Source organism: Eschrichtius robustus, chromosome 15 (genome assembly GCF_028021215.1).
Source record: "Eschrichtius robustus isolate mEscRob2 chromosome 15, mEscRob2.pri, whole genome shotgun sequence".
Classification (NCBI taxonomy): Eukaryota; Metazoa; Chordata; class Mammalia; order Artiodactyla; family Eschrichtiidae; genus Eschrichtius; species Eschrichtius robustus.
In genome coordinates, this window is record NC_090838.1 from 36,675,723 (window position 1) to 36,701,161 (window position 25,439).

Consider the following 25,439-nt stretch of genomic DNA (forward strand, 5'->3'; position numbering starts at 1 on the left):
AAAAAGTACTAGAGTAAAACATACTGTATTTTACATCAGTGTAAGGTGTCAAACATATAAAACTAAACAACCACACATGAATATGGTTAAACTAGAAGAAATACTAATTATAAAATTCAGTATAATAGGAGGCTTCAGTGGTCTTGATAATGTTCTATTTCTTAAACTGTATGGTAGTTTTAGTACTCTTTAGCTGTGTGTATACATTATATAAAATATGTATGATATTTCATGATGTTTAAAGAATTAAATCATTATGGGACAACCCTAACTTTAAAATGAGATCAATATTGAACGTAAAAAAAATTTTACTAATTTGTGAAAGAATGCATTCCTAGTTACAGCCAATAGGTGTGCTGGTGACCGAAGCTCAGTTAATTAGACACTTAGATACCTGTTTCGCAAACTTTGAATCTTGAGCAAGTGACTTTCAGAAGGGAATTAGACGGAAGGTAGAGATCACTGCAGCAGCAGGCAAGGCTGTTCTTCGTGTAACTTTCACAGTGTTTGGCTGCCCAGCCTCAGGGCTCCTCTGTTTCCTGATGGTTTTCCAAGCTGGCGTTCCAGGCTCCCTTTGATTCTTAGGGTCTCCTATAGCTTTCTATTGAAGACCCCTCCTTCCTTCTCTCTTTATCCCTAAATTAAAAACAAATTTGGAAATAGGAATTTCCAAACTATTTTTAAAACTCTTCTAAATGAGGAACTCTTGTGAATTTTGAGCCCATTTCTTGAAATGTGAAACAGCAGAACCTTAATTTGAAGAACATCAAGATAAGGGAAATGACAACAAATTTTTTTTATAATTGGTAGTTGGGATTGAAGAGTGGGTGATAAATACAGTCAACAATTCAGTTTCATTTGCGTTTAGGTATCTTTATAAGGGTTTTTTTTTTTTTTCAGGTGAAATAAGCATTAAAAACAATCTAAATTAAAATGTGCTTAGAACTAGGCTTTCAAATCATTGTATCAAAATATCAAACCAATGTGCTAACAAATAAGCATATTCTATTACATTGTTCTCAGTACAAAATATAATTTTTTATCGTACTTGAATGAAATTAATTTTTAGGTCTGAGTAAAATCTTGTCCTTCCAAAATTCCTTTTTATAAATATTTGTGTTTGTAATTTATTAGTACAGTATTATATATAACTCATGAAAATTTATAAAATTACTGTAATTTATAAGTATTATATATGGTGGTTCATTGGGTTTTTAGGAATAGGAATATTTAGTTTTATTGTAAAGTTAGGTAATGGTTACAGCTGAAAAAGATATCTCACAAAGATACCTAGATCCAAATGAAAGTCAGTTGATCTAGACTAGTGTGTCTCAAAATGTGATTCTTTAGTCACCAACATGCTTTTTTGAAGATCCCATCCAAGATCTACTGGAAAAAAAAAAAATTGGTGTGGGGATAGGGCCATGGAATTTGCATTTTGAGCAAATAATAACAGCAAACATTTTATGGTGTTTACTGTGTCTCAGAAACTATTCTAAGCACTATATGTTAACTCATTCTTCACTGCAACCCTGTCAGGTGTAGGTACTATTGTTATTATTCCCATTTGACAGAGAAGGAATTTGAGGTACCAGTGACTAGGAAACTCAAGGTCACACAGCTGGCAAGTGTTAGGGCCAGGATTGTATGTGGAAAACGTACCAGGCATTCTCATCCCCACTGTTCCAGTCCAAGTCATTTGAAATTGGAAAAGCTTTATTCTAAAGTAATAGTAAAGCTGAGAGGGAGGGTGATGCATAGTGGTACTTTACAGTTCTCTCTATGGGCTTTAAGTCTTTGTCAGCCAGCACTGAGTGAAAGCTGTCTTAATGCTACTTCATGGATTGTGAAACACGGCAATATTAAGTAGTATGTTCTTTAGCACATCATTAAAGTTATATTTGTTTTTATGGGTTAATGGGCTTCAGTCAATCGAAGTAAAGTTTTTTATTTGACGTGCAGTAAAACCTAAGTAAAATCACATGTTTATAAGACTGAGATTTTATGTTTTAATTAATTTGGGGGGTTGTCTTCAGGATTACTGGGGGGAAAATACTTGATTACAACACTTGCTTTTGGAAGTTTTTCTAAAATATGTTAGCATACTTTTCTACCTTAGTAGATTGAACAAGATGTTGCATCGTTCTGAATATTCTCACTCCTGCGTCTTATATATTGAACCCTAGAGTTATCTTATAAATGGAATTTAAAAAAAAAAACAAAACTTAACCAGGTTTTGTTTCTTGGTTTCCTTTCTCCTAGAATGGTGGTTCTCAACTTGCTGCACGGACAAATCACCAGAGAGGCATTTTTAAAAAGATATTGATATCTGGGTCCCATCCCCAGAGACTCTAATGTGCTAGGATTGAGAAACTACTATTCTAGAAGAAGGGTATACGGGGAAATTTTCTTGGTTTCTTTTTTGTTGTTGTTCCAGTAAATTTTGATAATACTGAAAAATACACTTGATCAGGAGTTACTAGAAAATAGATGAAATATTGTAGATAAATGCTCTATCAAATTTAAACATGTAACACCTACAATTTTTTTTCTTCCTTTCAGATTCATTACTAAACATGGGTGCATTTTTGGATAAACCCAAAACTGAGAAACATAATGCTCATGGTGCTGGGAATGGTTTACGTTACGGCCTGAGTAGCATGCAAGGATGGAGAGTGGAAATGGAAGATGCACACACAGCTGTTGTAGGTATTCCTCACGGCTTGGAAGACTGGTCGTTTTTTGCAGTTTATGATGGTCACGCTGGATCCCGAGTAGCAAATTACTGCTCAACACACTTATTAGAACACATCACTAATAATGAAGACTTTAGGGCAGCTGGAAAATCAGGATCTGCTCTTGAGCCTTCAGTGGAAAACGTCAAGAATGGTATCAGAACTGGCTTTTTGAAAATTGATGAATACATGCGTAACTTTTCAGATCTCAGAAATGGCATGGACAGGAGCGGTTCAACTGCAGTGGGAGTTATGATTTCACCTAAGCATATCTACTTCATCAACTGTGGTGATTCACGGGCTGTTCTGTATAGGAATGGACAAGTCTGCTTTTCTACCCAAGATCACAAACCTTGCAACCCAAGGGAGAAAGAGCGAATCCAAAATGCAGGAGGCAGCGTAATGATACAGCGTGTTAATGGTTCATTAGCAGTGTCTCGTGCTCTGGGGGACTATGATTACAAGTGTGTTGATGGCAAGGGCCCAACAGAACAACTTGTTTCTCCAGAGCCTGAGGTTTATGAAATTTTAAGAGCAGAAGAGGATGAATTTATCATCTTGGCTTGTGATGGGATCTGGGATGTTATGAGTAATGAGGAGCTCTGTGAATTTGTTAAATCTAGGCTTGAGGTGTCTGATGACCTGGAAAATGTGTGCAATTGGGTAGTGGACACTTGTTTGCATAAGGTATGTAAGTCTTTTTTGTTATAATTAAAATGCCCTATTAATTTTGAAAAGACACGGTAAGTAAAATTAAGCAAATTTAGTTTTAAAGCTTTTAGTATTTTCTTTAGGGAAGACCTATATATTTAAAAATTATTTTCTTCACCAGAAATGAAACCTTTTTTTTTTTTTGGTTGCCATCCTCATTTGTCTTAATCTTCTAATTTGCAAATTAAGTTTAATAAATTTGTGGCATGTTGTCATTTAAATAATTTATGACTTTTTGTTGTGGCAGAGGCATCTATACACAATTGTGACTTTTGATTAAAATTCTCAACATTAGCAGTAGCCATCTTTTTTTTTTTTTTTTTTTTTTTTTTTGGGTGGGGGGGCTGCGCCGTGCGGCTTGTGGGATCTCAGTTCCCCGACCAGGAATTGAACCCAGGCCCCGGTAGTGAAAGCCCAGAATCCTAACCACTAGGCCACCAGGGAACTCCTGGCAATAGCTGTCTAATGCCTGACTATGCAGCAGTTTCATAAAAAAACATGTAGAGAGGGTATGATTCTATATTAGATATACAAAAGATCAAGAGCCACATAGTATTGGAAGATACATCAGAAGCCTAGACTAAGTAAAGTTTTGTAATTTAGTTCTGAGCCCACTAGCAGCTAAGACAAAAACTGAAGTAAGAGTTGTATATTTCTTATTCTGTAGTAAAAGAAGCTTTTTCCTAGCATAAAATCTAAAAGGAATTTACATGTGACTCTATATAAATAATATATGACGTGGTAGATAATATTTTTAGAGGAGATAATCAAAATTCTTTTCATATAGATGTTTTTGTCATTACTGATTAAAAACCGAAGACTAATATAAAGTGCAGTCTTGTTAAGAATTGCTTTGGAACACAAAAGTTTAATTTACATTTGCAATATTTTATGAATCTTAACTTGATACAATAATAGGGAGGAAAATCCAGACTAACAGATAATTAGCAGTTTCCTTGGATGTCTTTAAAATGTTCAGTAGTTTCAAGTGGGTTTTTGACAGCGTCTACATAGCAGTCAATTAAAATTTGAGTTATCTGGCCAGTGCCTAAAATATGTAAGTATTCTATGACTCTGAAAAGCTATCAAGACAAAACCAACCTTTGGTTATGTGATACAGAGGTTTTGCCTTACTTACTCTGTCTAGATTAAAGCCACTCTGTTTCCTCACCATGTAAGATGCTGTGGAAGATACAGGCATAGCCAAAAAGTTTTTCAAAGGCTCTCTGAGTCTATGGAAATGCCCAGGTTTTGTTGAAGTATCTACTTCTTTTCCATAGAATGGGAAGAGACAACTTCAAAAAGAGAAAATATAAGGGCTGGTGTTTCCAGCTTTTTTCTGAAAGGATTTTAATGATGGTATCTCTAGCTCTTCTGTTTTTTGTTTGTTTGTTTTTGTATTGTATCCTTTTTGCTTCTCTAGATGAATTAAGTACAGAAATATTGATGGTTGTCAGTGCTGGAATAGTAAGTGGTTCTAAAGATGTCTATCTCCTCGGACTCTGTATGGAGAGAGTCTGACCTGCAGCTTTTTGAGACAAAAGCAAGCATATGTTTTTGCCTAACTAGGAAGTGAAAACAGCATTTTCCCGATTATTAAAAAAAAAAAAAAAGTTATTGAAAAGCAAGCCAGATAATACAGAATATATATATATATATTTTTTTTAAATTTATATAATACAGAATATGTAAAGAAACACTCAAAAATTTTGCCACCCACCTAAGTGGGCTATCTTCATAATTGCGGTATTTATTTTTTCAGTCTTTTTTGCCTGCCTCTGAATGTGTATATTTTTATAAAAATGAGATCATTATATTTGTTATTCTGTAGTCTACTTTTTCATTCAACAATATATTGTAGAAAGATCTCCATGTCTGTATGTATCTATCAAAATCATTTTTCATGGTTGCATAGCAGAGTGTCATGTAGTTTTGAGGGAATAGCCAGAAATCTATTAGATCTGTAACTTGGAGTAAAGAAAGAAGTTTATATTGTGGATAAACTGCACTCTCCCTTCCATTGAAAGGATGCTAGTTTTCAGGAATTTTGACCCAACCCTTCTGAATGGGGTTTGAGTGATTCTGGTGGTATATCTTCATTTGATAGGTTTCGTCAGTTTAAATTGATTAAATTTTTTGTTGATGGTGTTAAAAGATTCTAGGCAGAATCCCAGAATCTCAGAAATGGTAAATGGTAGTCATAGAGGGACAAGGGGTTGGAACACCAACCTCTTCATTTAATTTAGTTGAATGAAGTTGACCATCATAGTTCCTTTGAATGAAGTTGCATTTAAATTGAAATCAGTTTTGAGAAGCTTGGTTAGCTGTTTTGTGTTGAAACACACAGACATGAATTTTTTGAACTGCCACATGCTACTTATGGAATTAGATAAGCTTCTTATCCATTCCTGTTTTTCTGACTCCATAATTTTGTCATTCCACTTGTTTGTATTGTAAAACCAAGGGTTAGCAATATTATAAAACAATAGGATTAAAATAGAACATATGATTGCTTTGAATTTAGTCTGAAAGATTGAATTTAAATTTTGAAATCCATGGAAAGTAGGTAGACCAGTGCTAGCCCTTAGCAATTGCTCAGTAGGTGTTAGCTGCTTTTTTTTTTTTAATGGTGGAATAAATTTATTTTTTTAAAAAAATTTTTAATTTTTTTATTGGAGTATAGTTGATTTAACAGTGTTGTTAGTTTCTGCTGTACAGCAGAGTGAATCAGTTATATATATATATATATATATATATATATATATCCACTCTTTTTTAGATTCTTTTCCCATATAGATCATTATAGAGTATTAAGAAGAGTTCCCTGTGCTATACAGTAGGTCCTTATTAGTTATCTATTTTATATATAGTAGTGTGTATATGTCAGTCCCAATCTCCCAATTTATCCCTCCATTCCACCTTTCCCCCTTGGTAACCGTAAGTTTGTTTTCTACATCTGTGCCTCAATTTCTGTTTTGTAAATAGGTTCATTTGTACCATTTATTAAGATTCCACATATAAGTGCTATCATATGATATCTGTCTTTCTCTGTCTGACTCACTTCACTTAGTATGACAATCTCTAGGTCCAGGTGTTAGCTGCTTTAAGAGAAAAGATAGAGTAGATCCGGTTTTTAAGTAGATGTTTTAAGTAGGTGTTTTTAAGATATTTTCCTGATAATAGATTTAAATTAAGTGTTGGGAATTCCCTGGCGGTCCAGTGGTTATGACTTGGCACTTTAACTGCCAGGCCCCGGGTTCGATCCCTGGTTGGGGAACTAAGATCCCGCAAGCTGCATGGCGCAACCAAAAAATGAATAAATAAAATAAAATAAAAAATAAATAAATTAATTAAGTGTTAAAATTTTCTAGCACTTCTAACGTTTGTCATTCCCTAATAGTTTACAGAGACGTTTATATGTTAACTCATGAACTCTTGGGAAATTATGATAACCATCAAAATCACAATAGTATCAAAAAATTGCTTTTTATGAGCCAAATGCAGTATACTTTAAGCACTTTACACATATTTTAATTTATTTAATTTTCACAACAACCATAAAAGGTAGTTAGCATTATTATTGTTAAAGATAGTCATTTTTCAGAGTTGCTGTTTAACAGTATGAAGCTACAAGTGTTGCATGACTCTGGTCAGGTATTACCCTATTTAGATGATTAACTCTAGGGAAGAATGGTCCCTAAGAAAGCAGCTTTCCCATTTTACTGCCAGTGCTGCTAGCATTTGTGGTGTTTATGCTAACTAATTTCAGGTCACATAGAATATGTGACAGCTGTTTGCATAGCCTTTCATAACTTATAGATCACACTCATTTTATTTATCCTCATAGTAACCTCAGGTGAACAAAATAAAAATTTTAATTTCCAGTTTGCAAGTAAGGAAATGGAGGTTTGTCATTAAAAGACTTTAAGAAAAAAAAGAAAGGAAGAAAGAAAAGCTGTAAGTCAGATATTTGGTGAGTTTTGAAGCAGAGTCTAGAATCCAAGTTTTCTGACTTAAGTTTTGTATATATGTCGCCAAACTTTCCCAGGGGATTTGATGAAAAATTTTTTCCTAAGGGAAACATTAAGACTTTCCTTTTCTTTTTTCAATAATTATAAGATTAAAATTTTTTAAACAAATGCAATGATGTTTGAAGTAAAGTTATTAATCTTTATGTCCCTCCTTGTCAGTCTCATTCCCCTTAGGTAACCACTGTTTACAGATTGCTATATATCCTTCCAAATAATTCTCTGTGTTTATTCATACAAATAGAAGTATAAAAACATGGTTTTCTTTCCTTTTTTTTTTAAATCTTTCAATTTTATTTTATTTATTTTTTTATAAAGCAGGTCCTTATTAGTCATCAGTTTTATACACATCAGTGTATACCTGTCAATCCCAATCGCCCAGTTCATCACACCCCCACCCCACCCCCGCTGCTTCCCCCCTTGGTGTCCATACGTTTGTTCTCTACATCTGTGTCTCAATTTCTACCCTGCAAACTGGTTCATCTGTACCATTTTTCTAGGTTCCACATATATGCGTTAATATACGATATTTGTTTTTCTCTTTCTGGCGTATTTCACTCTGTATGACAGTCTCTAGATCCATCCACGTCTCAACAAATGACCCAATTTCGTTCCTTTTTATGGCTGAGTAATATTCCATTGTATATATGTACCACATCTGCTTTATCCATTCGTCTGTCGATGGGCATTTAGGTTGCTTCCATGAGCTGGCTATTGTACATAGAGCTGTAATGAACGCTGGGGTACATGTTGTCTTTTTGAATGATGGTTTTCTCTGGGTATATGCCCAGTAGTGGGATTGCTGGGTCATATGGTAATTCTATTTTTAGTTTTTTAAGGAACCTCCATACTGTTCTCCATAGTGGCTGTATCAATTTACATTCCCACCAACAGTGCTGGAGGGTTCCCTTTTCTCCACACCCTCTCCAGCATTTGTTGTTTGTAGATTTTCTGATGATGCCCATTCTAACTAGTGTGAGGTGATACCTCACTGTAGTTTTGATTTGCATTTCTCTAATAATTAGTGATGTTGAGCAGCTTTTCATGTGCTTCTTGGCCATCTGTATGTCTTCTTTGGAGAAATGTCTGTTTAGGTCTTCTGCCCATTTTTGGATTGGGTTGTTTGTTTTTTTAATATTGACTGCATGAGCTGTTTATATATTTTGGAGGTTAATCCTTTGTCCGTTGATTCGTTTGCAAATATTTTCTCCCATTCTGCGGTTATCTTTTCGTCTTGTTTATGGTTTCCTTTGCTGTGCAAAAGCTTTGAAGTTTCATTAGGTCCCATTTGTTTATTTTTGTTTTTATTTCCATTACTCTAGGAGGTGGATCAAAAAAGATCTTGCTGTGATTTATGTCAAAGAGTGTTCTTACTACGTTTTCCTCTAAGAGTTTTATAGTGTCTGGTCTTACATTTAGGTCTCAAATCCATTTTGAGTTTATTTTTGTGTATGGTGTTAGGGAGTGTTCTAATTTCATTCTTTTACATGTAGCTGTCCAGTTTACCCAGCACAACTTATTGAAGAGACTGTCTTTTCTCCATTGTATATCCTTGCCTCCTTTGTAATAGATTAGTTGACCATAGGTGCGTGGGTTTATCTCTGGGCTTTCTATCTTGTTCCATTGATATATGTTTCTGTTTTTGTGCCAGTACCATATTGTCTTGATTACTGTAGCTTTGTAGTATAGTCTGAAGTCAGGGAGTCTGATTCCTCCAGCTCCGTTTTTTTCCCTCAAGGCTGCTTTGGCTATTCGGGGTCTTTTGTGTCTCCATACAAATTTTAAGATTTTTTGTTCTAGTTCCGTAAAAAGTGCCATTGGTAATTTGATAGGGATTGCATTGAATCTGTAGATTGCTTTGGGTAGTATAGTCATTTTCACAATGTTGATTCTTCCAATCCAAGAACATGGTATATCTCTCCATCTGTTGTTATCATCTTTAATTTCTTTCATCATTGTCTTATAGTTTTCTGCATACAGGTCTTTTGTCTCCCTAGCTAGGTTTATTCCTAGGTATTTTATTCTTTTTGTTGCAATGGTAAATGAGAGTGTTTCCTTAATTTCTCTTTCAGGTTTTTCATCATTAGTGTATAGGAATGCAAGAGATTTCTGTGCATTAATTTTGTATCCTGCAACGTTACCAAATTCATTGATTAGCTCTAGTAGTTTTCTGGTGGCATCTTTAAGATTCTCTATGTATAGTATCATGTCATCTGCAAACAGTGACCGTTTTACTTCTTCTTTTCCAATTTGGATTCCTTTTATTTCTTTTTCTTCTCTGATTGCCATGGCCAGGACTTCCAAAACTATGTTGAATAATAGTGGTGAGAGTGGACATCCTTGTCTTGTTCCTGATCTTAGAGGAAGTGCTTTCAGTTTTTCACCATTGAGAATGATGTTTGCTGTGGGTTTGTCATATATGGCCTTTATTTTGTTGAGGTAGGTTCCCTCTATGCCCACTTTCTGTAGAGTTTTTATCATAAATGGGTGTTGAATTTTGTCAAAAGCTTTTCCTCCATCTATTGGATGATCATATGGTTTTTCTTCAGTTTGTTAATATGGTGTATCACATTGATTGATTTGCGTATATTGAAGAATCCTTGCATCCCTGGGATCAATCCCACTTGATCATGGTGTATGATTCTTTTAATGTGTTGTTGGATTCTGTTTGCTAGTATTTTGTTGAGGATTTTTGCATCTATGTTCATCAGTGATATTGGTCTGTAATTTTCTTTTTTTGTAGTATCTCTGTCTGGTTTTGGTGTCAGGGTGATGGTGTCCTCATAGAATGAGTTTGCGAGTGTTCCTTCCTCTGCAATTTTTTGGAAGAGTTTGAGTAGGATGGGTGTTAGCTCTTCTCTAAATGTTTGATAGAATTCACCTGTGAAGCCATCTGGTCCTGGATTTTTGTTTGTTGGAAGATTTTTAATCACAGTTTCAATTTCAGTGCTTGTGATTGGTCTGTTCATATTTTCTGTTTCTTCCTGGTTCAGTCTTGGAAGGTTATACCTTTCTAAGAATTTGTCCATTTCTTCCAGGTTGTCTTATTTTATTGACATACAGTTGCTTGTAGTAGTCTCTTAGGATGCTTTGTATTTCTGCGGTGTCTGTTGTAACTTCTCTTTTTTCATTTCTAATTTTATTGATTTGAGTCCTCTCCCTCTTTTTCTTGATGAGTCTGGCTAATGGCTTATCAATTTGGTTTATCTTCTCAAAGAACCAGCTTTTAGTTTTATTGATCTTTGCTATTGTTTTCTTTGTTTCTATTTCCTTTATTTCTGTTCTGATCTTTATGATTTCTTTCCTTCTGCTAACTTTGGGTTTTGTTTGTTCTTCTTTCTCTAGTTCCTTTAGGTGTAAAGTTAGATTGTTTATTTGTGATTATTCTTGTTTCTTTAGGTAGGCTTGTATAGCTATAAACTTCCCTCTTAGAACTGGTTTTGCTGCATCCCATAGGTTTTGGGTCGTCGTGTTTTCATTGTCATTTGTCTCTAGGTTTTTTTGATTTCCTCTTTGATTTCTTCAGTGCCCTCTTGGTTATTTAGTAAAGTATTGTTTAGCCTCCATGTGTTTGTGTTTTTTACGTTTTTTTCCCCTGTAATTCATTTCTAGTATCATAGCGTGTGGTCGGAAAAGATGCTTGATAATGATTTCAATTTTCTTAAATTTACTGAGGCTTTATTTGTGACCCAAGATGTGATCTATCCTGGAGAATGTTCCGTGCGCACTTGAGAAGAAAGTGTAATCTGCTGTTTCTGGATGGAATGTCCTATAAATATCAATTAAACCTATCTGGTCTGTTGTGTCATTTAAAGCTTCTGTTTCCTTATTTATTTTCATTTTGGATGATCTGTCCATTGGTGTAAGTGAGGTGCTAAAGTCCCCTGCTATTATTGTGTTACTGTCGATTTCCTCTTTCAGAGCTGTTAGCAGTTGCCTTATGTATTGAGTTGCTCCTATGTTGGGTGCATATACATTTATAATTGTTATATCTTCTTCTTGGATTGATCCCTTGATCATTATGTAGTGTCCTTCCTTGTGTCTTGTAACATTCTTTATTTTAAAGTCTATCTTATCTGATCTGAGTATTGCTACTCTAGCTTTCTTTTGATTTCCATTTGTATGGAATATCTTTTTCCATCCCCTCAGTCTGAAGTGGGTCTCTTGTAGACAGCGTATATATGGGTCTTGTTTTTGTATCCATTCAGGAAGCCTGTGTCTTTTGGTTGGAGCATTTAATCCATTCACGTTTAAGGTAATTATCGATATGTATGTTCCTATGACCATTTTCTGAATTGTTTTGGGTTTGTTTTTGTAGGTCCTTTTCTTCTCTTGTGTTTCCCACTTAGAGAAGTTCCTTTAGCATTTGTTGTAGAGCTGGTTTGGTGGTGCTGAATTCTCTTAGCTTTTGCTAGTCTGTAAAGCTTTTGATTTCTCCATCGAATCTGAATGAGATCCTTGCTGGGTAGAGTAATCTTGGTTGTAGGTTCTTTTCTTTCATCACTTTAAGTATACCATGCCACTCCCTTCTGGCTTGTAGAGTTTCTGCTGAGAAATCAGCTGTTAACCTTATGGGAGTTCCCTTGTATGTTATTTGTCGTTTTTCCCTTGCTGCTTTCCATAATTTTTCTTTGTCTTTAATTTTTTCCCGTTTGATTACTATGTGTCTCGGCGTGTTTCTCCTTGGATTTATCCTGTACGGGGCTCTGCACTTCGTAGACTTGGGTGGCTATTTCCTTTCCCAAGTTAGGGAAGTTTTCGATTATAATCTCTTCAAATATTTTCTCTGGTCCTTTCTCTCTCTCTTCTTCTGGGACCCCCATGATGCAAATGTTGTTGTGTTTAATGTTGACCCAGAGGTCTCTTAGGCTGTCTTCATTTCTTTTCATTCCTTTTTCTTTAGTCTGTTCCGCAGCAGTGAATTCCGCCATTCTGTCTTCCAGGTCACTGATCTGTTCTTCTGCCTCAGTTATTCTGCTATTGATTCCTTCTAGTGTAGTTTTCATTTCAGTTATTGTATTGTTCATCTCTGTTTGTTTGTTCTTTAAGTCTTTGTTAAACATTTCTTGCATCTTCTCGATCTTTGCCTCCATTCTTTTTCCGAGGTCCTGGATCATCTTCACTCTCATTATTCTGAATTCTTTTTCTAGAAGGATGCCTATCTCCACTTCATTTAGTTCTTTTTCTGGGGGTTTATCTTCATCTGGTACATAGCCCTCTGCGTTTTCATCTTGTCTATCTTTCTGTGAATGTGGTTTTTGTTCCACAGGCTGCAGGATTGTAGTTCTTCTTGGTTCTGCTGTCTGCCCTCTGGTGGATGAGGCTATCTAAGAGGCTTGTGCAAGTTTCCTGATGGGAGGGACTGGTGGTGGGTAGAGCTGACGGTTGTCTGGTGGGCAGAGCTCAGTAAAACTTTAATCTGTTTGACTGCTGATGGGTGGGGCTGGGTTGCCTCCCTGTTGGTTGTTTGGCTAGAGGCAACCAAACACTGGAGCCTACCTGGGCTGTTTGGTGGGGCTAATGGCAGACTCTGGGAGGGCTCACACCAAGGAGTACTTCCCAGAACTTCTGCTCCCAGTGTCCTTGTCCCCACGGTGAGCCACAGCCACCCCCGCCTTTGCAGGAGACCCGCCAACACTAGCAGGTAGGTCTGGTTCAGTCTCCCATGGGGTCACTGCTCCTTCGCCTGGGTCCCCATGCACAAACTACTTTGTGTGTGCCCTCCAAGAGTGGAGTCTCTGTTTCCTACAGTCCTGTGGAAGTCCTGCAATCAAATCCCTCTAGCCTTCAAAGTCTGATTCTCTAGGAATTCCTCCTTCCGTTGCCAGACCCCCAGGTTGGGAAGCCTGACATGGAGCTCAGAACCTTCACTCCAGTGAGTGGACTTCTGTGGTATAAGTGTTCTCCAGTCTGTGAGTCACCCACCCAGCGGTTACGGGATTTGATTTTGCTGTGATTGCGCCCCTCCTACCATCTCATTGTGGCTTCTCCTTTGTCTTTGGATGTGGGGTATCTTTTTTGGTGAATTCCAGTGTCTTCCTGTTGATGATTGTCCAGCAGCTAGTTGTGATTCTGGTGCTCTCGCAAGAGGGAGTGAGAGCACGTCCTTCTACTCCACCATCTTGTTTCAGGGCCTCTTCTTTCCTTTTTTTTGTTTTTTGCTTTTTACAGAAATGGATCATGCTATGCATGTTACTTTGCCACCTGCTTTGTTTTTCTTAAATCATAAAAGTCAATATTCCTTTAAGTTGTTTTTTTAAAATACAATTTGATTTCCCTTAATTCAATTTATATATCACCTATTAGAAGCTTATTTATTTTAAAACATGAGATATAATACCTGATAGTTGGATTAAGTTAGGGGAAATTAATAACATTTTCCAAAGGCAATATCAATCCAAATTATTGATAAAACATGGAAAATGTACTTAAATTGTGTACCCCCCAAAATAATTGTTTAGCCCTGAATTCAGGAGTTTTTCCACTATAGTTTTCAGAAAATATGATCATAAATAATGCTACTTTAAAAGTAGACATAGATAATATTAGAGTGGGGTGTGGCTGGGTTTTTTGAAGAGAAGGATGTAAAAATACAGTATATGTAGTGTAGAAGTCCCCCAACTTTTTTTTTTTTAAAAAAAGGAATTCCTTTATTTTTATTATTTATTTATTTATTTATTCACTTTTAGCTGTGTTGGGTCCTCGTTTCCGTGCAAGGGCTCTCTCCAGTTGCGGCAAGCGGGGGCCACTCACCATCACGGCCTCTCTTGCTGCGGAGCACAGGCTCCAGATGCACAGGCTCAGTAGTTGTGGCTCACGGGCCCAGTTGCTCCGCGGCATGTGGGATCCTCCCAGACCAGGGCTCGAACCCGCGTCCCCTGCACTGGCAGGCAGACTCTCAACCACTGCGCCACCAGGGAAGCTCCCCCCCCCAACTTTCTTTGTTGATGGTGTCTTGAGTATCTCAGTAAGTTTTTTTACAGTGCTACTTAGCCATATTAATACCTAATAGTTACGAGTATTAAGTAGTTAGAGCCAAACTTAATGAGTATACAAAATAATAAATAATACACATACATTGAAAAAACGTTTTATTTCATTCTTTTAAAAACTACAGTTACATACTGATGAGATGTGTGCACCTATTGGACACTGCACAACTTCTCAAACCTTGGAATCATTAGGCACTGTCACACTTGTTTCCTGTATCACATTGATTTTTATGAGGACTTGCTTTTTAATCACAGTAAGTCCCAGAACCCCAGCTTTGGAAAAATAGGATGTCATTGAGAGGAATATAGTGCTGTCTAATGTTAAAAGTGTGAACTACCTTGAGCTAGTTTGTGGGGTGTCCACAGATGTTGAGTATCACTGTGTCATCCCCCTCCCCCCTCCATTTAAAATATCTCTGTGAGTGCACTGTGGCATCCTGGGGCTTCTTGGCACACTGTTTAGAACCATGGGTTTGGTATTAGAACATAGGCTTTGGAACCAGACAACTGGGTTTTGAATTATGCTCTGCCACTTAGTGCAAAGCCTGGATTTGTTCATCTTATAAAATAGAGGTAATAATATCTTCTTCATGGAGTTGCTGAGAGTAAAGCTTTTGGCAAGTGCATGAACAGTATCTGGTTTACAGGCTTCAATAAATTTTAGTTCTATTGATGATGGTTATGAAACAGAGGTAGATTTGTATGAAGGGAAATATAGGTTCAAGCAATAAAGAAATGGTGGGAGAATTGAGTATTCTTGAAAGGAAGTAATGATAGGCTTCATGTTTCATGGATGGCTGAAAATTTGGGCTATTCCTTAAGTTTGGCTGGTTTTTGAGCTCTGTGTAAATGAGATAACTACAGTGAGCTACAGGTTAAAAAATGAGGAATATTTATGGTTCACTTATCAGATACTCATTTACTAACTTTGGTAGTGTTAGAGATTCTGTTCACAACCTATTTCATGTGCTGTGTTAAGACTTGATCCAGAACACTTCTTTGTAACCATGCAGCATTCAACTTTAAAGCTAACAGCATCAAATTATTTAATGATTAATTTTAGATACCCTTGCTTATAGCAGGGGCACTGGCTACTTTGATCTATAACTGTCTATTAAAGCTCTGATTCCTTAGAGTACTACTGCTGTGCTACTGTCAAAATTAAAAAATGAAAAGGGGCTGAAATAATCAGTTTTAAACATCTGGCTAATTGCCTTAGTTGTTCAACTTGATTCAGTTTTTTTTGAATCATATTTCATTTCTGGAATTTACAGAAAATTTATACTGAATATGCAAGGATGATTTATCTCTAGAAAACTGAAGAGGCATAAAGGGAAGGATCTTTTTCAATTGCTGTGTAAAAATTACTGAAACACACTCATACTTTGTGTTTAGGGGAAAATCATCTTTATGTAGAAATAGAAACACCATCATTGAAATCACACGTGCCAAGATGTTAATCTAAATTATTTCCTTTAAATATCTTTGGGTACTTAAACTTCTTGAAACTATCTTTTAGTTAATTTTCCAAATGATAAGATGTATGTTTTATAACTTATAAAAATCTAATGGAAATTATATAGATAGATAGATAGATTGATTAGGAATGGCTAAACAATGCTCATGCTGTTGTTATCAAAATAGAGAATGGTTAGAAGAAACTGGATTTCTAAAAATGTAAGGTGTGAATTCTGTTTATTCATAAAATTGCTTGAAAAAAAATCATTGGCATTCAAGTGATGCTTGATTCTTGAATATCTGTGGTATAAAGATTTTGCCTGACCTGAATTTATATGGTAAATCCTGATTCCTGTGGAATGTTTTGCTGTTTGGAACCATAGGGTGTATATGTGGGATATGTGTGTGTATATCTTCATATATATATATATTTTTTCACGTAGGCAATGTAGTATTTCTAATATTAAGTCATTATGCAAGTTTTGGTGGGTTTCATTAAGGAGTAAAATCCTTTGGGCCAATTTGGAAATCCTAATTCTTTTTCCAGATATTGAGAACTGGGTTATATACTCATCATGATTCTTTCTACTAAAGCATAAGAATTCTGTGCAGAGAGTTACTCTTTTTGAAGCCTTCTTAAGACCCAGCCTTTAGTGCCTTCAAACTTTGCTCCACTGAGTTTTAGGAGATTGTGGCAGAAGTTTTTCAAGACCTGCCTATCTTTGGCTATGTCACGTGGGTCCCAAAAAGGTGACGAGTCTTAACCAAACAATGCCTGCCTAGATTCTGGCCATGATGACTGAAAAGACTAGACTAGCATGGGTGTGGCCTTGGCTCTTTTCACTTGGGTTGGCAAATCCCACTGCCATTGACTTAGTTTTTTAGAGTGGTGAATAAAATTTTAAAAAGGGAGTTAAAAAAATCACTATTCCAAGAACAGTTTCATTCTTTTCTAAAAAAACTCAATAAAAGTAATATACCGATAAGAAAAGTAGTGAGAAAATGTTTTAAATTTATTGCTTGTAGTCTCATGGTAATAGAGTAGTATATATTCTGTTTCCTTTTCCTTTTGTGATGGTGTGATTAAAAAGGCAGCCGTAAAATTTGTTCTTAAATTAGCAGTTTTAGCTGCTCTCTACAAATCCTGACACTGTAATTCTGTGTAACAGTCTGATGTCATTTCTTCAAAAGTTATTACATCTGACTACAGTGTATCTCAGTTTGATTGTTTGATACTGTACCCTCAGAAGAGTTTCCAGTTTAACTTTTCTTCTCTGCTTGTTCATTTTAGTGTCTTGGGTATCCTAATGATCAACAATTTTCAGCCACGTCAGTTCAATAGAGTTTCAGTAGCACGGCTCTGATGCAGGTTAATTAGCTAGGAAAAAAATGTATATTTCTTTGGGAGGATGCATTTTGGGCTTAAGTCACTTTGGGAATATGCAATCTTGAGTGGGAAACAAAGTTTTTAGAAGATTTAATATATGTGAAGATATCTTCATTTCTCAGGTTGTGGAATGGTGGTGGATAAGAAAAGGTACACGGAATCAAAAGTCATAAAATAATTATGATCTGTGCATACCTGGAGTCCTTGTTTCTTCAGGGTGTGCTTCAAATAGTTCTTTGGAATGAAAATGAATGTGTTGAAGGTGTACATTCTAGATGATTAAATAAGTAATTGCTTAATGTAATTAAATCTGTTTTGAAGTAAATAATAGAAAGTTGGTAGACTATTGAAGTATAATTTTTCTTTTTCTTTTTTTAATATACAGGGAAGTCGAGATAACATGAGTATTGTACTAGTTTGCTTTTCAAATGCCCCCAAGGTCTCAGATGAAGCAATGAGAAAAGACTCAGAGTTGGATAAGTACTTGGAATCACGGGTGGAAGGTAAGAAAGATGCTTTTTTTTTTTTTTATTTAGAAGGAAAGGAAAATTATTATTCCTTGTTTATCAAATAGTTCTTTTAAAATTTCCTGCAGCTTTTGGACTAAAAATCCATTATTATTCAGGAATGAGGGAGAGGAAAACCTAGTCTCTTTGTCTTCAACATAATTTGCTAATTTGTTTGGGTTTAAATCTGTTATCTTACTTGTTTACATATGTTCCATCTGTTCTTTTCCCTTTTTTCTCCTTCCTTCCCTTTTGGGTTAATCGGTATTTTTTATTCCATTTCATCCCTGCATTTGCTTATCAGTTATGCATTCTTTTAAATATTCATTTAGTGGTTACCCTGATAGAGAATACATGTTAGAGTCTATGACAGGATCTCCAACTTAATACTTCATTTTGATTTTATATGTGCTGCTTTTTAGATATAAAATTACTTTTTATGAAGTTATATTATGTCAGTCTTATTTATTTATTTATTTTGCCTTGATGTCATTCTTAACAAAGTTCTTTCCTCAATTCACGGTTACATTTTTTTTTTTTTTGAACAAAATGTAAAATTTTGTTTCATATATTTTTAACTTTTTATTTTATATTGGAGTATAGTTGATTAACAATGTCGTGATAGTTTCAGGCGTACAGCAAAGTGATTCAGTTACACATGTGCATGTATCTATTCTTTTTCAAATTCTTTTCCCATTTAGGTTGTTACATAATATTGAGCAGAGTTCAGTGTTACATATTGACCTATATTTTTTCCTAACACCTTTATGGCTTGATTATTATTATTTTTTAATAGTACACTTGAATGATATAATTAATGATTATGTTGTGGTCGGCTTGTCAGATTTGGCCTATTACAAGTCATGTTTTAGATGAACAGTAGCTATAGTAATTGGTAATAGTTTTGAAATACAAAAATTTGCAATTTCAAATGTGTAATTACCAAAGGAAAACTACCTTCTCTTGCAGATTTGGAGAGCGGGGGGAGATTTATCTTTTCTAGCTTTACAGCTATCTAGCCACACACCATAAACAAAGGTGCATAAAGGTTTTGTTTTTGTTGGTCTGCAATTTCTTCAGCTCTGAATTGTCAGTGAGTTCTGTTTTCAGGGTAATGGAAAGATAAGAAACATGTGGGAACACTTTGAAGACAATGTCAGAGGCACTCTTATTCCTGTTGATAATATCATAATTATTAAGAGGAGCTGTTTATAGGAGTTTTTAATAATACATGTTTTCTAAAAGGTCTAGTGTATTTGGGTGGGGGATTGCTGGCTCAAATTTATCAAAGGCAAGAAGGATTTTCTTTTTTTTTTTTTTTTTAAACATCTTTATTGGAGTACAATTGCTTTACAGTGGTGTGTTAGTTTCTGCTTTATAACAAAGTGAATCAGTTATACATATAAATATGTTCCCATATCTCTTCCCTCTTGCAACTCCCTCCCTCCCAGCCTCTCTATCCCACCCCTCTAGGTGGTCACAAAGCACCGAGCTGATCTCCCTGTGCTATGTGGCTGCTTCCCACTAGCTATCTATTGAATTTTCTTATTGTCCTATTTCTTCATTCACAAAGAAGAAACTAGATAGTTTTCATTTTGGGAAGAACTCTAAAATTTGGTCAGTTACTTGTTATATGATCTCAACCAACTTGCCTGATCTCTTAAGGCTCCAATTTCTTTATTGTGAACTAAAGGTAAAAACACCAACCATACAGTTTGTTTTAATAATAAATGAGATGACTTAAAGTACCTGGTATGGTGCCTATGTCCTCAGCAAACTGTAGCTTTTATCAACTCTTCTGTAACAGCTAAATTTTAATTTCTTCTGTTTATTTATTTGTTTATTCATTCATTCATTCATTTATGGCTGTGTTGGGTCTTTGTTGCAGCACACAAGCTTCTCATTGCAGTGGCTTCTTTTGTTGCAGAGCATGGGCTCTAGGTGCTCAGGCTTCAATAGTTGTGGCATGCGGGCTCTAGAGCACAGCTCAGTAGTTGTGGCGCACGGGCTAACTTGCTCCGCAGCATGTGGGATCTTCCCGGACCAGGGCTCGAACCCATGTCCCCTGCATTGGCAGGCGGATTCTTAACCAATGTGCCACCAGGGAAGCCCCCTAAGTTTTAATTTCTTAAATGTGTGGTCAGTTCAGCTCAATGTGGGTTGTTAACATTTAAAATTAATTTTCTTTTGTATAGTTTTAAAGTTTCCAAAATATATGTTGTATGGCAGAGATGACAGATATGTAATAATATGATATGGTCTTGGGGGCTATGGTAGATACTTGATTATTAATCATTCAATCAAAAAACACTTAAAAATCCTTGAAAAAGCATCCACTACAAATCAATATGCCTTGGTACCTAACTTCTTTTTTATAAGGTAGCGTTGTTCAAGAGCATTATATTTCTATTAGGGTTTTAAATCATGTAATCTGACATTAAAATTTTGAGTTGAAAGCATTCTGGTGTATTGGCAAGTCTTTGTATGTGTTTTTATTGGGAATGCAGAGGGGAGGTATAATGTTAAACAGGGAATAGCCTTTAACCTAAATTGATTAGATATTTGGTGAATACCTTCTACATGTATTCATTTCTTCAGCTGTCCCTGAGCATGTCTGTTACTGGGAATGCAGCAGAAAACAAAACAAAAACATTCTTGATCTCATGGAGTTTATAATGTAGTGGAGACCTTTTTTTTTTTTTTTTTAATAGAAGAAAAACAACAGTAAGCAGACAGTAACAAGGAATATTGGTTAGGCAGGTCTCTGAGGAAAAACATTTGAGCAGATACCTATATGTGGAAGAGAGTGGCTATCTGGGGAAGAACATTCCAGCAAAGGGAGCAACAAGGACTGAGGAGGGAATATGCTTAGAGTGTGTGGCTAGATGAGAATGAGCTGGTGGAAAAGTGAAAGATGAAGAGAGATTGCTAAGAAGCAGATCATGTAGGGCTCTGCAGACTAAAATGAGGTCTTTGGACTTCATTCAAATGGTGCTGGGAAGTCATTGGAAGAGTGCAAGAGTGACTTGATCTGACTTTTTTTTTTAATAAATTTATTTTATTTATTTATTTTTGGCTGCGTTGGGTCTCCATTGCTGTACGCAGGCTTTCTCTAGTGGAACGCGGGGGCTGCTCTTCTTTGCAGCGCGTGTGCTTCTCATTGCGGTGGCTTCTCTTGTGGCGGAGCATGGGCTCTAGGTGCGCAGGCTTCAGTAGTTGTGGCACGCGGGCTCAGTAGTTGTGGCTCACGGGCTCTAGAGCGCAGGCTCAGTAGTTGTGGTGCATGGGCTTAGGTGCTTCCCGGCATGTGGGATCTTCCCAGACCAGGGGTCGAACCCGTGCCCCCTGCATTGGCAGGCTGATTCATAACCATGGTGCCACCAGGGAAGTCCCTTGATCTGACTTTTAGAAGGATCTCTCTCAGTTGCCATGTGAAGAAGAGATTGTAAAGAGCGGACAAGAGAGGAAGCCAAGAGAACAATTAGGAATCATGCATTAAAGCAGGTGGCAGATGATGGTGGAGGAGTGGACTGCAGTGGCACCAGTGGGTTGTGAAAATTGGCTGGTGAAGTGCTAGACTGCAGTGGTTCTCAGTGGCCGGTGTGGGGAGGAGGGTGGATTTTGTCCCTCATGAGACATGTGGCAATGTCTGGAGGCACTTTTGGTCTCATAACTGAGAGGGTGCCACTAGCGTACAGTGAGTGAGGCCAGGATATTGCTTAACATTCTGCAATGCATAGGACAGCCTTCACAACAAAAAATTGTAGAAAATATCAGTAGTGCTGAGGTTGAGAAACCCTGCACTGTAGAGATACAAGTGTAACGTAGAAAAATTACAGTCCTGCCTTCATGAAGCTTGTGGTCCGTGATCTAGTAAATATTGTGTACAGTTGGAGTATCTAGCAATACACCTACTCCAGGCGTGGGTCAGAGAAGAATTTGAGAAAGTGACACATAAAGTTGAAACCTGAAGTATAAATACACTTTAACCATACAAAGAGGTTGGTTGGATTGGTGTAAAAAGTGTTCCAAACCAAGGGAGGAAGTATATGTGAAAATCTAGAAGGTTTCTTTGAATAGCACCTTTGGAGATACAGGTAGGAGTCGGAGCAGAGTTGAACAGGAGCAGTGAAAATCAAGGTCACAGTGAAGTCCCTGTGAGGGACACATGGTAAACAGTTTGGAGTTTGCATCTTGAGGGCTGCTTAGGACTCAGCTTTTTTGTTGTCTTAAAAGTAAGTTTGCTGTTGTCTGATTTTTGAGGATTTTATGTCTTGATACTGGCCAAATGATCATGCTTTAAAAATCTGTTTTCCATAAATTGTAAATATAAATGAAACATGGAAATGTTTTATTTTGTTCTAAGTATTAGCAAGTTCTGAGATTTATTTTCCTTTTCTGTTTTAAATAAATTGTGGAACATAACTAGGTATCAAAAAACCTATAAAACAGTTTTTAACTTTCCCCTTCTTATAGTCCTTATCTTTCCATTGCTTTTGTTTTCCTGTAATTATAGCATTAATAACTTATATTTTTACATAAAATAATAGATCAAAAGTGTTTTTCCATGTGGCTGTGCTGTGCTCATAGGGATCATTTTTAGTGATTATAAACCATTTCACTCAGTGGCTATACCAAAATTTTCTTAACTGTCCTTTTATTGGACATTTAATTTGTTCCAGTTTCTGCTTTTATGAATAATGCTAAAATGAGTATATATATGCAAATAACTTTTTATCTTACTTTTTTTGTTCCTTGTGTGATAGTAAGGTAATATTTGCTTTTTATATTTTAAAATAGGTACTACCAAATAGTACCTCTTGTTTCACTGTGTGAATTCTGAGTTATCACATTAATTTAGGAACTCTTTTTAAAAACCTACAGAAATTATGGAGAAGTCTGGTGAGGAAGGAATGCCTGATCTTGCCCATGTCATGCGCATCTTGTCTGCAGAAAATATCCCGAATTTGCCTCCTGGGGGAGGTCTTGCCGGCAAGTAAGTAGAAGAAAAAGAACTAATTTTGACTTCATTTATAGTTAGTAATTAAATAATTTTTGGTAAGAAGTACATCAGTTATCTAAAGATGAAATGGGTTGATAGTTCTTATACTAGAGAAGAACTCTAAAATTTCATCGAGAAGAGCTTTTCTTTTCAAGGCATTATTTATTATACTCTTTGAGGATGAAGGTCCTTCTTTCCTTGGTAAATGAGAACAAATGGATTGTGCAGGATCAAATTCTGAGTGAAATGCAGATACTATGTTCTTGGCAGATATTTAATGAGGCAATTAATTATTGAGTGTAGTTAAGATATGAAGTATTATTTAAAATACTCAGAAGCTTAACAACTGTATGTAATTTAATAAAACTAAAGCATATTTCTTTTTAGGCGCAATGTTATTGAAGCTGTTTATAGTAGGCTGAATCCACATAGAGAAAGTGATGGGGTAAGCTTTATTTTATTTCTTAAGTATTTTAAATAATTTTATAATATAAATACTGGAAATTATGACTGCTTTTCGTTTTAAGGAGTCAGTTAAAATTAAAGGAAATATATTGAAGTGGAAGGTAGAGATAAAGTTCTGTTTTGTAGATAGGTTTGCTTTCATTTAATGGGCATCAAATACCTTTTTGTGTGGGCTGTACTTACTTCTTCCCTGTATGTCTGCCTTTCCTTCTCTTTCTCCCTTAAATCTTAATTTTGAGGCAAACAAAGAATGTGCTTTTAAATATGCCAATTTCTCCTCCAGCAGGCTGCTATCATCACTGGAAGTTAGCAATAGTGATGTTATTATTTTAAAGACTAGACCTTTCAGTGCCCCTTTGTGCCCAGTTGAACACCTGAGGATAATTTCTTTCTAACATTCTTGTTGTGCTGTGGGTATGTATGTTGAACTGGGATAACCATTTTGTTGTATCCTGCTGTGCTTCATCAGAGCAAAACTCTTTGTCCCTTTACCTTCCTTAGAAATACTGATCAGCTGCTCCTCTGTAGGCTTTTTGTTTTATTTTAATACTAGTACCAGCAGGCAAAACAGTGTCCTTTTTTAAAAAAAACTGCCCTAAATTTCAAAGTCAGTAATTCAAATAACTGTCTTCTCATAGACAAGTTATGAGTTTTCAATCAGAGACAGATTATGAGTTTTCAAGTTTTTGGACATCTAAAAATGAACAACTTAATTTTAACGTGTATGCTTCAAAGATTTAAGGGAGCCAAACTTAGTAATGAAACTTGTTGAGAAGAAATAGACTCACCCTCCAAGTCTCTAGCTCCTCTTGGCAGGTCTTGAGAGAGACATCAGCCACTGGTAGAAATTATCATCTCAATTGCGTTGTTTTCCAGGGTTCATTATTGCACAGCAATATCATATAATTTCTCTTTTCTTAACAATAAAAGTTACGCTGACAAACAGGGAAATTTTTATAATTAATGCATTTTAGTTAGTTGAATAAATGATACTATATATTGCTAACAACAGAATTTATACCTTGGCCTAGAGCAGTGATTCTGACACTTTCTTTTGTGGCACGTCCCTTAAAGTATTAAGAATTGTATACAAAGATGTGGAAATTAAAATTTAAAAATAAAGATATGTCATGTGATGCATTTAAAGAACCCTAAACCGAACAAGTGAGGGTAGGATGTTGATACAACTAAAAAGATGGTAGTAATTGGGAGGTAGAGTAAAGAGAGTCTTACCTCTTCAGCTAGATTATAGGTTCCACACAGCATCCACCACCAGGTTTGGAGGAAATAAGACCTCAAATAGTTATTGATTCATTATTAGCCATATAAGTACTCCTGTTCCCTCATGTGTTTGAAAATGCAACCCCAGTGTGTAATCTGAAAAAATTATTTCATAATATACTTGCTGGATTTCTTGGTCTCTCAAGAAAGTTGGCAACTTTTACTCCAAAAAAAAAGAGTTTATAACCCAGAATTTCTGTTTAACATATACCAAGGATGAATTTTAAACTTTTTTTAAAAATAGAAAATACTTATTATACATAGTAGCTATATAAACAGTGAATAAGTAGGCAACAGAACCATGAAACTCAGAAGAGATGCTCAGGATATAAAACTGGCCTTAAAGACCATTATTATATGAGTATAAATTAAGGAGATGTATAGTTAATCACCTTTATACATAAGCTTTCTAAGACTAAACAATCCACCGTGTAATGAATTGGTGTGGGAGGAGACTATGAAACGTAAGGCATGGTCCCCCATCCCTACTCTCAATGCACCTGGCAATGTAGATATAAACATACAAATTAATTAATAAAAAGGTTTCACGTCATTTACTAAAGGATAAAAAGAAATGACAAAATATAGAATGTGATTAATTGCCATGTGAATTGTACAGTGATTGCTTGGGAAGTCAGATTTTCAGAGAAAAGATTGGATTTGAAGAATGGTTTGAATGGCAGAAAGTAACGGAGGAGGATGATAGTTCACATGGATGGTCAAGGCGAGAACAAAGTTTAAGCTATCTTTGAAAGAGAGGACATCGTTTTGGCTAGAGCAGAGAATTGCTACGGTGAAAAATAAGAATTCAGGATGCCAGAAGTATTTGTGAGGAGACTGGACACACCTTTTGAACTTTGTATTTTAGAGTGTG

General features: G+C 35.9%; 1 protein-coding gene across 3 annotated transcripts in view; it reads left to right on the forward strand.

Annotated features, from left to right (window-relative positions):
* Positions 1-25,439, forward strand: part of PPM1B (protein phosphatase, Mg2+/Mn2+ dependent 1B) — an 80,399-nt gene that overhangs the window by 44,246 nt on the left and 10,714 nt on the right. For 2 of the 3 annotated variants that reach the window (XM_068564487.1, XM_068564486.1), the window contains exons 2-5: positions 2,563-3,422; positions 17,697-17,814; positions 22,702-22,813; positions 23,207-23,264. In XM_068564487.1, coding sequence (XP_068420588.1) covers positions 2,577-3,422; positions 17,697-17,814; positions 22,702-22,813; positions 23,207-23,264 — 1,134 coding nt within the window. In that variant the 5' untranslated portion in view covers positions 2,563-2,576. The remainder of the gene's footprint in view (positions 1-2,562; positions 3,423-17,696; positions 17,815-22,701; positions 22,814-23,206; positions 23,265-25,439) is intronic. The other variant, XM_068564488.1, reaches the window with a different exon arrangement.